This window comes from Cydia strobilella, chromosome 21 (genome assembly GCF_947568885.1).
Source record: "Cydia strobilella chromosome 21, ilCydStro3.1, whole genome shotgun sequence".
Classification (NCBI taxonomy): domain Eukaryota; kingdom Metazoa; phylum Arthropoda; class Insecta; order Lepidoptera; family Tortricidae; genus Cydia; species Cydia strobilella.
This window is the reverse complement of record NC_086061.1, coordinates 3,899,917-3,912,054: the sequence shown is the minus strand read 5'-3', so window position 1 is coordinate 3,912,054 and position 12,138 is coordinate 3,899,917. Positions and strand designations below refer to the sequence as shown.

Genomic DNA, 12,138 nt, shown 5'->3' with positions numbered 1-12,138 from the left:
TTTCGCGATTTCGGGTTTGGTCCCATAGTAAAGGTTGCTCAGTATAATCTGAAAACGTCCCTGGCAACGGGAGTACACTTATTTTTTTGCCTCCTTGTATATTAACTAAAATAATCCTGATCCTGAAATTATTCTTGTCAATCTTATTTTGTACACGTATCACTTATTCTCAGAAGTAGGTCTCGCCCACCGCCTTCCCTCCTTTATCCTCGTCGTAAACAGCTCCTCGATGTCATAAGGGTTCATGCCCTTAGTCTCTGGTATCATGTAATAAGTACATAATGTGCAGGCAAAGGCACAGCCCGCGAATACGAAGAAAACAACTTGAAGGCCTATGTATTCGACTGCTGGTACGAAGACGAGTAGAATGATGAAGTTGACCAGGTACAACCATAGCATCATGATGGATTGCGAGAAGCCTTTTACCTGTAAGAAGGTAGTTTTAAATTGAAATATATTGTTGTAAATAGATAGGAACGTAAAAAGCAGTTTCATAACTTACAATTGAAAATACTATTAGAATAATTGGGGCATTTTCTATAAAAAGGGACCTTATCGTCGATGGCGCTTACGCCGCATAGCGTCGCGCGGCATTGTATTTATATCGGAGCATCGTTAATAATGGCGTAAGCGCTATCGACAATAATGTCCGTTTTTATAGAAAATACCAAAATTTACTATTCGATCGTCATGGTGATTTATCTGCAAAGTTCATTTATTCATCTTTTTCATATATTATGATCTATGCCTTTCTCTCTTTTCCTATAACTATGAGCGTTATGTTTCATGTAGCGCCTGATGAGGTAAGAAATCCATTAATAAAACATAACGAAAACTTCTGTTATTAGATTTTGTCTTTTTTTAACAAACACTAATGTCGAAGTTATGGATAGGGACAAAGGATAATCAACAGCTCGTTAGATTTGACAGACGTTAACGAATAACACCAAAACTCACCTCAGGCACGAATGCTTCAGCCAAAAGCACATATGGTATCATGCCACCGCCAAGGTTGAAGATGAAGCAGAAAACCAGTATGACGGCCGGCACCAGCCACTCGGGGCCAAACGGCCAGCGCACCATAACACCCAGCAGCACCATACAGACCCCGTTTATAGTAGAGGCTGATATCAGTAAGATCTGAAAAATTAGGAACGAATATTTTTATCTGAAGATATCATTGAAAATGGTATTTGTGTTGAGACTTTTCTGGAGAATTTAATATGACAAAGTTATAATTTTGCATGGATTTTAGAGATATCGACAGTGGAAATTTAAATGTCGTAAGGGACATTTTGTCGTAAGTACACTAAATATACCATTGTTTTCAGTATTTTTTATGTTCTTCAGGAACCTAGCTGAACGTAGCGTGAACGCAGTGAGAGTGTCAATACTGGCAGTTGCTATTGTACCTTTATTCCCATTACTTGGAGCGATTTTCATATGCAACAACAAATTCAAGCGGTTTCAATCAATTTTAAAATGTATCTTACCCTTCTGCCGAACAAATCCGTGCAAGCCGCTCCAGAGATAGCTCCCACCATCAAAATGGAAGCCAGAAGAACGGCGCACAAGTCGGGCGATAGAGAGGGGGTGGCCTTGAGGAACAGAGTTCCACCGTACACTTGGATGGCGATGACTCCCGTGAAGATGGAGAGAGTGAGGAGTATAGTGACGACGATGAAGGACCAGCGCGCTCCAGGAGAAATGCCTGGTAAAATTGTCTTATTGTAACTGGTCTTCAAGCCTAACAATGAAAGGTACCCAACTATCTGGCTCCAATTTGATTTATTTTGATATACTTATGTTAGAGAGTAGTCTAAAATAACAGACACGTATTTTTTTAGCTGCCCAATCTCAATTCAGAAAGATTGTCCTCCAAATTACAGAAAAGTCACTAGAAATCCTCTAACTTCTGTAGAGAGTTTTGTTCAAACAAATTGCTACTTAATAGATTTGTTTATATGTTTGAGGACATGAAACAAAAGGGCACGTGCACCCATCAAAGTTAAAATAAATGCTTAAGGTACCTACGTATAAAGTTAATATGTGCTATAATATAAATATTTAACTGCCATGGAATAAGAGACACAAAATGGAGTCTTCAAAACAAAAGATAAAAGTATGTAAGATGGATAACATACGCAAAAAAATATCTTACGGAAATACTGCAAAGCTGATAGTTTTGCAGGGAGGACGAAATCTTCGTTTGCTAGATTTTGCTTTTCGGGATCCTGGGTCACGGGTTCTGAAAAAAAAAAGGAATTTGAATATAGTCTTTCCCCATCAAGGACCAACGGTGTTCTGGAAATTTGGGAGGCGGAGCCGAAGCCAATACGAAGAAGCCCTTTTGACACTTTAATGAGATGTAAAGGGTACATCGAGCGGATGTTGCCCTTGCCCATGTCATGGGATGCAGGCAGAGGCAGCACCCGTCAGGGTGTAAGGACTATTGAGAGCTGATGAAATCTAAAATGGACTAGGCTATTGAGTGAACGCGGCGATTGACTGAATACTGGGCTATGGGATATGAAACCACCGAACACCTACCTAATAAAATAGTATACAACTTTATTTCCAGCAGACGGTGACTCACCTCCACAAAAAGGGTTCCCACAAGAACAGACATCTAAGATTGCTCAAGGGCAACACCGGTGTTAGGGCTGAGGGTAGAGAGGTGTCACTGGACTTTAAACATATAACTAACCCGCCACGTGCCCGCCACTTACGTTTCCTCTTCTACCATATAGAGCGCAGCTCTCGCAACTCCACCCTCGGCGGCCGGCTAAGGCAAGCCAGAGGTAGAAACCTGTACCACCCACCCACCTTTCACACAGACAGAACCTTTGACAGAACTCCTCAGCTGCACTCGGGTACGTGGGGTCGCTGCTCCCCAACAGCTCGTCACAAGCTGCCCTGCTTTGACCGATTGCACTGGTAAATCCCGTCATTGTTACCTAGCTATAGTATTTACAAAAGGTAACGTACGGAAGTTTATGGGTGACAGCTTGATAGCGTACCGCACAAATGTACCGACACGAGATTCACTAATTAAGTTGCGGTTTTTTGTTAATGATAAAAAAATCCTACGTATTACAATTCTGTTACTAGAACGTGTATTTTTTTTCGTAAATATCCCAACAATAAAACCGGCCAAGAGCATGCATACTCAGTGTAGGGTTTTGCAGTTGTTACCTTTTCGTGGCAATAAGCGGATATAAACAGGGGCTTTTGTAGATGTTATGGACATTGGACATATTTGCAGGACTAAGGGCGTCCGCTAGCTGGCGCGGTGGCACGGAGCGGGTGAGCGGGTTAACGAAAAGTAGTATGAGCAACGCTAACTGACGCGGACGCGTGCGACGGATTTTACCTACAATGGGTGTCCCGCGTGAGGTAGGCCGCGGACGCCTCTTACAGCCTTTTAAATCTATGTCAGTTTGTTATACCTTCAGTCGGTACTAATGTCGCAGATTTCTGCTTGTTGTCTTGGTTGGCTTTTATTTCTGCCATCTCATCGATTACTGCCTTGTCTTTGGTGGTAGACGCACGGTAGAACGATAACGATTTTAACGCTTCCTGCAAGAAAATAAGATATTTTCACAATTTTGTTTTTGATGTAAGCTTTAATCGCTGACTGTACTTTTCTTTCAACAGGCAAGTAATACTCGTCGAGACAATTCTAACAAACCTAAGCACAATTAGTTTGCGTTGTTTTATCACAGAGTTAATATGGCCACTTCGTGTGCCCATCATCAGATCCGCTCCAAGTCATAACAATATTGCATTGTCAACCAATTTACGTATGTTTACAGAGTTTCAACTTCATCCAAAGTAGATCAAATTTTACTTGCTAGATTTGACCCGTACAAATATTGCAAGTTAAATAAATACTTGTAAAAAAAATTAGCCTAAACTCGATCTGTTTATATTGTGGAACATTCTATTCAGAAACCAACCCTGACTACACCTTCACCATAATGATCCGTGGCCCCTATGAGAAATATAAATAGGAGGTACCTTATTTTTTTTAAACTTGATGTTTATAGAGGAACGAACCACCTGGAAAAAGCTGCAACTCATGTTAAACATAAGTTATAAGATCTTTAGACATATTTCAACTTTGTTACAGTCAGCATGAATGAAACAAGGAACCAAAAATATCTGCTACTCTGGAATTATTTTCCAAATTAAGATATACATAGGTCAGGCCAGAAATTTAATTATTTTACATATAGAGACATTGTATTATCTTATTTTTAACCGAATTCATGTTAAGTAACTTTTGATGCTGCCTGTGCCAAGATCTTCATACCGCTCAGGTATGTCTTAAGTCAGCAGTAAGTATAAAAAAGTGTTTTTTTACAGTCCGTATTGACCACATTCTGCTAAAGCTTCCTAATTAGCGGTACCTGTATCACTTACCTCATGTTTTCCAATCAAGCAGAGATACACCGGGGTCTCAGGAAGCAACCACATTGTAAACGCATTCGCAATCGCCAGGCCGAAGTTTATATACGCAATGTTGTGGTACGAAGTCACCCAGCCAAGGATTATGGATACCAGGGCACCAAAAGCGTACATGACTGATGGCAATGAAGACATGAAACCTCGGCAGGCATCTTCGGACACTTCAGCTGCGAATGCCCAGGCTACCTGCGAATCAAATCAAAAATCAACTTAATTTGGCATAGGTATTTGCCTCCTTATAATAAAGTTTTAATATTTTATGGTATCCTGGTTGGGTAGGATTGTTACTGAAATCCTATGTTCCCATTTATCCCCGAATCAATTAATGTAGTTGCGGTATGCTGTTCTGCCGTAGTTCTTAAAGTTGTGTTCGAGTATTATCGCACACTTTATAAGTTTTTAAGCTTTAAAGATAGCGCCAACTTCTTATTAAACTATGTTTTTGGCAAAAAATTCAAGCTTTTATGGCTGACCGTACTTTTCTTTTCATAGGCAACTAATACTCATCGAGACAATTCTAACAACCCCAAACACAACTAATTTGCGTTGTTTTATCAAAAAGTTCCCATGGCCACCTCCTGTCTTCATCATCAGATCAGATTTATGCAAAATTTAATCTCAATTGGAAATCGGGAAGTGGGTCAAATTTAGCTTCCATGATTTTACCAACGCTAACAAAATAACTAACAGGATAAGTTAAATAATAGCTTGTAAAAGTACCTGCATAAGTAAACCACCGCTCACGCCAAATAAGCACCTTCCAATTAATAACATAGGCGATGTTGTCCCGTAAATAACAAACACCCACGATACCTGAAAACACAGTACCGTAAAATGGGGTGAGTAGGCGCAAAACTGACATTCAAACCTCGATAACATTTTATTTTTACATATGCAAACTGAATGGTGTATATAATAAGTGTTCCGGACGTTTGTATTGTAGTTTTTATTTTATTTTGGGTAGTTCCATTTCATTTGACGAACAGGAAATTCCACCACAATTCCACCTCACCCCGTAGTCCCTCGTAATTGGGGTTTTCATACAAAGGTGATTTTGGAAGATTGTTGGATCGTTTTTTTTTATTATGAGTATTACTATAGCTCCATTTTAAATTGGAATACATACACATTATCTTGTAGCAGTAGCCTTAAAAACCCATCTCACCCCCCTTTCATCCCTTCTCTCCCCATTCACAACCCAACTCTCCCCGCGAACCCTACTCACCCCATTTTACGGTAATAAGTATATTATGTATTAAGGGTGGTTAGGTATACTTAAACATAAACAACATTTTACGAACGAGTGTGATGCCCGAAGCTAAAGGCGATTATTTGTGACGTTTTCAACTAAAAGGTACCACATTGTTGCTTGTTGATAAGGTTGATTTCTAATTGAAGCTATATGAAAATAGCGCCTTACTGACAAGCGACAATAAGTACCCTTTTGGTTGAAAATGGCACATTTGGTCGACTGAATTCATTGCCCTCTGTAATTAGTAAAGTATCGGATTTTGCATACAACTCCTCGCGCTGTGTAAATGGGGCTTTACAGACAATGCTTTTCATCACGCTTGTGCAGAAAAAAATAGGGCAGAATTAGCATTTGTGGCCACTGTATCCTTTGAGGTAATTTATTGTATAATAATAAAATAAAGTTATTTAAAATGCACTAATAAATTTACACTATTACAAACTCGATTCGTTACCGTATAAATCTTAAAAAAAATTAATATATTAATATACATTGATTTAAATTCAAACTGAACAGAAACGGTTCAAGGGTAGCCAAAAAAAGTGTTTCTGCCCTTTTCTTTTTGTTTAAAAAGGGAGCACATTTGTTGTGTACCTATGCTAATATTGAGACCTAAGCATATGATGGAATTTATATGATATGAGTGTAATTGGCCCACCCACGGTCCACTTCACCATCCAAATTCCATTGTCCACGATAATTATTACGAGTACGCTATTTTTTATTGGTAGTCATATTAAGTACTAACAAGATAAATGGAATTATATTGCATTTTTTATCAGAACAGAGGCAATAATGTTATTATCTCGACAGGAGGTAAGATTAGGTATTGTATTATAGTAACTTTTTGCACAAACGAGTAAACTAGATTGTACAGTTGACCTCGATGACGGATAAAAAAACCGGCCAAGTGCGAGTCGGACTCGCGCACGAAGGGTTCCGTACCATTACGGAAAAAAGCAGCAAAAAAATCACGTTTGTTGTATGGAAGCCCCATTTAAATATTTATATTATTCTGTTTTTAGTATTTGTTGTTATAGCGGCAACAGAAATACATCATCTGTGAAAATTTCAACTGTCTAGCTATCACGGTTCATGAGATATAGCCTGGTGACAGACAGACAGACAGACGGACAGACGGACAGCGGAGTCTTAGTAATAGGGCCCCGTTTTTACCCTTTGGGTACGGAACCCTAAAAATCACGTTCAAAAAACACCCAGAAACTAAAAAGTATAAAATAAGTAATTGTATTTACATACGATTTCCTGATGTATTTGAAGTTGGTGCCAAGCCAAATAGGTCCCCCGCTACACCCGATGTCTGCCCGCATGTGTCAGCCCGTATCGCTCAACACGTGTATCCCTTCCACGCTCGAGAGGTCCGTCACGCGTAGTGTGTAGCGAGAGACCTATTTGGCTTGGCACCGACTTCAAACACATCAGGCAATCGTATATAAATACCAATTATTTTTAACTTTTTAGTTCCTGGGTGTTTTCAAATGCAAATTTTAAATTGTTTCCTTGTGTTGGCTGGTAGAATTGAGTTTTTAATAATGATTTTGAATGATTTTTAATAACATTCAATTTGAATCGATTTGCTTTGATTTTGTTCGATATTTTACAGTTAGCAAAATCAAAATCGGTGGCAAAATTTGTTTAACCCTCGTCCCTTAAAACCCTCACAACCCTCAAGATTAAATTTTTCGAATCTTTCGCTTGCTCGGGTATTAATATTAGCACGAGCGGTTAAACAACATTTTTGCCCCCTTGGTAAAACAAATAACAATTCCAAATCGGTTCAGGCGTCTTCGAGTAATCGGGGACATATATAAAGAAAGATTCCGACGAATTGAGAATCTCGTTTTTCTGAAGTCGGTTAAAAATGTAGACATTTTTTTGACGTCGACTGTGCAGTCAATAAGACGTCGCTAATATAAACGGATTAGATTAACAGGCCAATTCGAACGTACACTGACATCGGAATGATATTTAAATCATGTTATTTAGTTAAAGTGCATTTCGCTCGTATTTGTCCGTAGATGAATTGGCGCGGGTTAGACGCACAATGACTAAATAATATGATTCAAATATCATTCTGATGTCACGTTCGAATGTGGCTGTAAGGGTCACACGAACCAACCGCTCCGCTCTCATTTTAAAACGACATGCTGAAAATACATACAATAGAATACAATGAATCCTCGGTCCAACGCAGAGACCCGATGGTAGTTGGAGAATCCGCAAAAACGTCGAAATTGAACAATTAGTTGCTGAACCAAACATCATTGGTGTGGCAAAGGCGCAAAGGCTTCGGTGGCTCGGCCATCTGGAGCGAATGGGAGACGATCGGGTGGTGAAAAGAGCGTTTGAGGGAAAACCGACAGCACGCCGCCCGGTCGGGCGACCTAGGTACCGATGGGCGGATGTGGTGGACGCTGATCTGCGCGAGCTCCAGGTCCAAGACTGGCGAGAAACTGCACAGGACCGGGATCAGTGGCGAACTGTCGTGTTGGAGGCCAAGACACACTTTGGGTCGATGCGCCAGAGGAGTAAGTAAGTAAGTACAATTCAATGAAGCTTGGCATTACTTGGTACATAGAGTAACTTATACTAGAGCGGTACTGTCATAGTAAATTTTGTAACCCCAGTAAATTCACTGCCATCTGTCTTCTACCACTTTAAAACTAAAAATGAAGATTTATAAAAATACGAGAAAATGTATTTAAATATGGATACATGATTTTTTTATTTGCATTAATTATTTTTATGATTTTGACCCATGTTCTTTCACTGATATGCATTAAAATTGTTAAATAACAAAGAAACCGTCGACGCCATCTATACGACAGTAGGCCAAAGATAGTAGCGCCCGCTGAACGAGTATCAAATTTTCTTGATTTTCGAGGCACGTTTGTTCCTTAGACTGTATCCATCTATTACGGAGTTATATCTATCTTTGCTTGGTATGAACATTTGCGTTACGTAATTATATCTACGTCAGATTCTAGTTTTCGTTGTTCAAAATTGGTATACTTAATATAAAGGAAGGAGTGTCACTGCACCTTATAAAACAACTAGCGACCCGCCGCATCTGTCTGTTTGTATGTTCGCGATAAACTCAAAAACTACTGAACAGATTTTCATGCGGTTTTCACCTATCAATAGAGTGATTCTTGAGGAAGGTTTAGGTGTATAATTTGTTAACCCGTGCGAAGCCGGGGCGGGTCACTAGTTAATTTACATAAAAAAAAACCGGACAAGTGCGAGTAGTATTTGTTGTTGTAGCGGCGCGTAAATTTCAACTGTCTAGCTATCACGGTTCATGAGATACAGCCTGGTGACAGACAGACGGACAGCGGAGTCTTAGTAATAGGGTCCCGTTTTTACCCTTTGGGTACGGAACCCTAAAAACACTCACTCTCATTTTTTTTTTTGTATAACACACACAAGCTTACACACTTTACAGTCTTTACGCTTATACAGCCGCCATCAGAGCGGAGCGGCCAAGGCGCTCACAAATATCTGAAGATGCCTCCGTTTTTAGGGTTTAGAGCGCGAGTTCAGATATTTTTGAGCACGTTACCCGCTCTGATATATTCAGATATAGATACATACAGATAGCGACTGTACATAAACTCTAGGTATAAATAAAAATAATAATAGGCCCAAAAACTTACCGCAACTACAGCATTAGTAAAAATGCCACTCCACTTCCTCCCAAATTTATCTACAATGACTCCACCGAAGGGCGACATGAAAATGCTGGAGATGTAGGGTAGACTGCCCATGAGGGCTTCTTCGAAGAGACTAATGGGGCCTGAGAGGGGCGTGGATGCGCTCTGGAGGATGAGCAGGGCGTAGGACGGCCATACTGTCCCGGAGCCGAGTAGGAACTTTGGGAAGGACACTGGAACAATAATCCTCGTATCAATATTGTTTTAGAGCCAGGTGCACAAAAACGACGTCATCGTATTGTCTCAGAGCGCTTTCATATTGACCGATCCGATATCGGATGGCGGATGATCCTTGGATACAAGCTGCTAGAGGGTACTCTATGCCATGAATTCCTTTTTGGTTACCGTTTGAACAATAACGAAATATACACGCAAAACTTACAGCATTTATTTATTTATTTGTAAAAGGATGCTTTATTACTTTATTATATATAGGTAGGTATATTTTTTCTAAGACTAACTTTAATGTCAAACTTAGGGTAAGCATAGTAAGATAGCAACTTAAGTAGGTGCATAAAATTGTAAAAAAGAGCGCTTTCTCGCCAACAAACTGCATACGCAGTTTGGCGAGTAATTTTGAAATTAATTATGTATAAATGTGCCTTTGAAAAAAAAATGAAAAAAAAAAAAATCCTTAGAGTACAGTACAATGACGCCTTGCGAATTCTGACCAAACAACCACGGTTCTGCAGTGCGTCAGCGATGTTTGTTGAAGCCAGGGTACCTGACTTCTTTGCCATTATTAGAAACCGAATAGCGTCGTTCTGGAACAGGGTACGCATTTCTAATAATAGGCTTATTGTGACAGTAAATGAAAACATTTACCAAAATGCGTTTTTCCTGCATTGGTTGTCCGCGCATCAGCAACCGAACTGTAAGTAGTTTAGTTTTTAGTGAGTTTTATTTTATTTTATTTTTATTCTATTTTACTTTACCGTATTTCTTTTTATGTTTTATTGTATTGTATGTAATGGGTCTATTGCCTGAATAAAGAAACATTCATTCATTCAATAAAAAAAACCCGGCGCAGTGCGAGTCGGACACGCGCATGACGGGTTCCGTACCATTACGCAAAAAACGGCAAAAAAATCACGTTTGTTGTATGGGAGCCCCACAAATATTTATTATATTCTGTTTTTAGTATTTGTTGTTATAGCGGCAACATAAATACATCATCTGTTAAAATTTAAACGCATATAAAGCATTTGTTACGCAGGTTGAAATGGCGACCTTCGCTTTCGCTAGGTCAATACCACTAAATCTATTAAAAATTTACTCTAAAAAATAATTATAAGTAAGTAGGTACATAGTGGGGTTTTCTTTAAAAAACCACTTACTTATGGTTGTCCCCAAACACTGACGCAAAAAACTCTGGATCCTCATTTTGAATAATTATATTTAAAACACTTTTACACTAAAAACTAAAATAAACTACCGTAACGAGTACCAAGGGCACATAAAAGTTACGGAGCTGAGACAGCCGTGCGTCGCCGTATGGGCAACCGCGCCAAATGGCTCCTGTGGTCATGAACTGCCAATATTCCTCATACCGTTATCACTAATCACTATAGCCTTCGATATTAATCTCCAGTCACGCATCACTTTTGCACTATTCGCACTATTGCTATCTTTCAAAAATCCGTTTTATTCTACCGCAAAGGGTTTCATAAAGCTTTTCTTTATTTTGTGTTTTGTCAAACATCTGTCGGTGGTTTTGTATTTCTATTTTCTTATATATGTATTCCGTAGGGTGTCACAAGTAATTTGCTAAGGATGTACTGTGTCGACTTTTTATATAGATAAATTATACATAACTTTATGTGCCGTGTAAAAAAATAATCACGAAATTGGCAAATTAATAATAGCAACAAAATATACAAGGCAGTTTATCTGACTGTACATGAAACTCAGCCGTCAGCGTCATATAATATATATATTTCTTATGTGTATCATTTGTTTCATTCGGCACTTTCTAAATGGGTTTGGCAAGTGTCAAAGGTTTGCATAGACGGCGCCATCATAGCTTGCGCCTTTTTCTATGAGATCTTAATCATCAATCATCATACCAAATTATATAGGCAGGAAGTCAAATAGCTACTACGAGTAGAACGAGACCTATTTAAGTATTGTTTAAATGTTTATTTAGCAGAACACGTGCACTGTCGCGTCACGGTTGACTTATTAGTTTACAAACTATTATTACTCTGTCTTGCAGTAAATTGATCGCACGAGCCCAATTCCGATTTAACATTTTGTTACCGTTTTGATCTTATTTTGATGAAGCCTTGAATATCGCTTACGCTGATTGGTGTATGCGAATTGAAGTCAAAGTCGTGCGTGAGATGCGCGCTAATCACCGAGACGATCGTCGAGGTCGTGTCAAAACCAAAAGACCATAACAAATTGTTAAATTAGAATCGAACTCCAGGATGTTGACTGTGCGGAAATGAAAATGAAAAAGAAGAGTAAGTTATTTGGTTTACAATTTACATTTCAGTAGTAATAAGGTAGGTACCTTCTTTTAAGTATAAAATATACTTGTGGCAGTAAAGACCCCGCTCTTCCATAATTTGAAAGCTTGTATACTTACTGAAGACGTATCTAAATAGACCATAAAATTGGGGAAATTTTTTTCTCGGTAAACATGGAAAAAGCTCGTGACTGAGTAGAAATGATATAAAA

At 39.0% G+C, this 12,138-nt stretch overlaps 1 protein-coding gene across 1 annotated transcript; it reads right to left on the bottom strand.

Annotated features, from left to right (window-relative positions):
* Nucleotides 1–119: 119 nt before the first annotated feature.
* LOC134751011 (solute carrier family 2, facilitated glucose transporter member 6-like) lies at nt 120–10,949 on the bottom strand. Its single transcript, XM_063686326.1, has 9 exons — nt 10,794–10,949; nt 9,400–9,629; nt 5,191–5,283; nt 4,426–4,656; nt 3,450–3,579; nt 2,162–2,248; nt 1,494–1,711; nt 958–1,140; nt 120–426 (listed from the first exon to the last, which is right to left on the bottom strand). Exons 1-9 carry the CDS (start codon nt 10,837–10,839, stop codon nt 160–162), a joined length of 1,485 nt encoding a protein of 494 aa, XP_063542396.1. The 5' UTR covers nt 10,840–10,949; the 3' UTR covers nt 120–159.
* Between the last annotated feature and the right edge of the window lie 1,189 nt (nt 10,950–12,138).

What these genes read in the sequence shown, in the direction of transcription:
- LOC134751011 (XM_063686326.1), bottom strand. Translation starts at nt 10,839, where the DNA reads ATGAGGATCCAGAGTTTTTTGCGTCAGTGTTTGGGGACAACCATAA. An exon ending in GACATTAGTACCGACTGAAG is followed by an intron (nt 2,249 to 3,449) that starts GTATAACAAACT and finishes TTTTTTTTTCAG; the next exon opens with AACCCGTGACCCAGGATCCC. An exon ending in CGGATTTGTTCGGCAGAAGG is followed by an intron (nt 1,141 to 1,493) that starts GTAAGATACATT and finishes CTAATTTTTCAG; the next exon opens with ATCTTACTGATATCAGCCTC.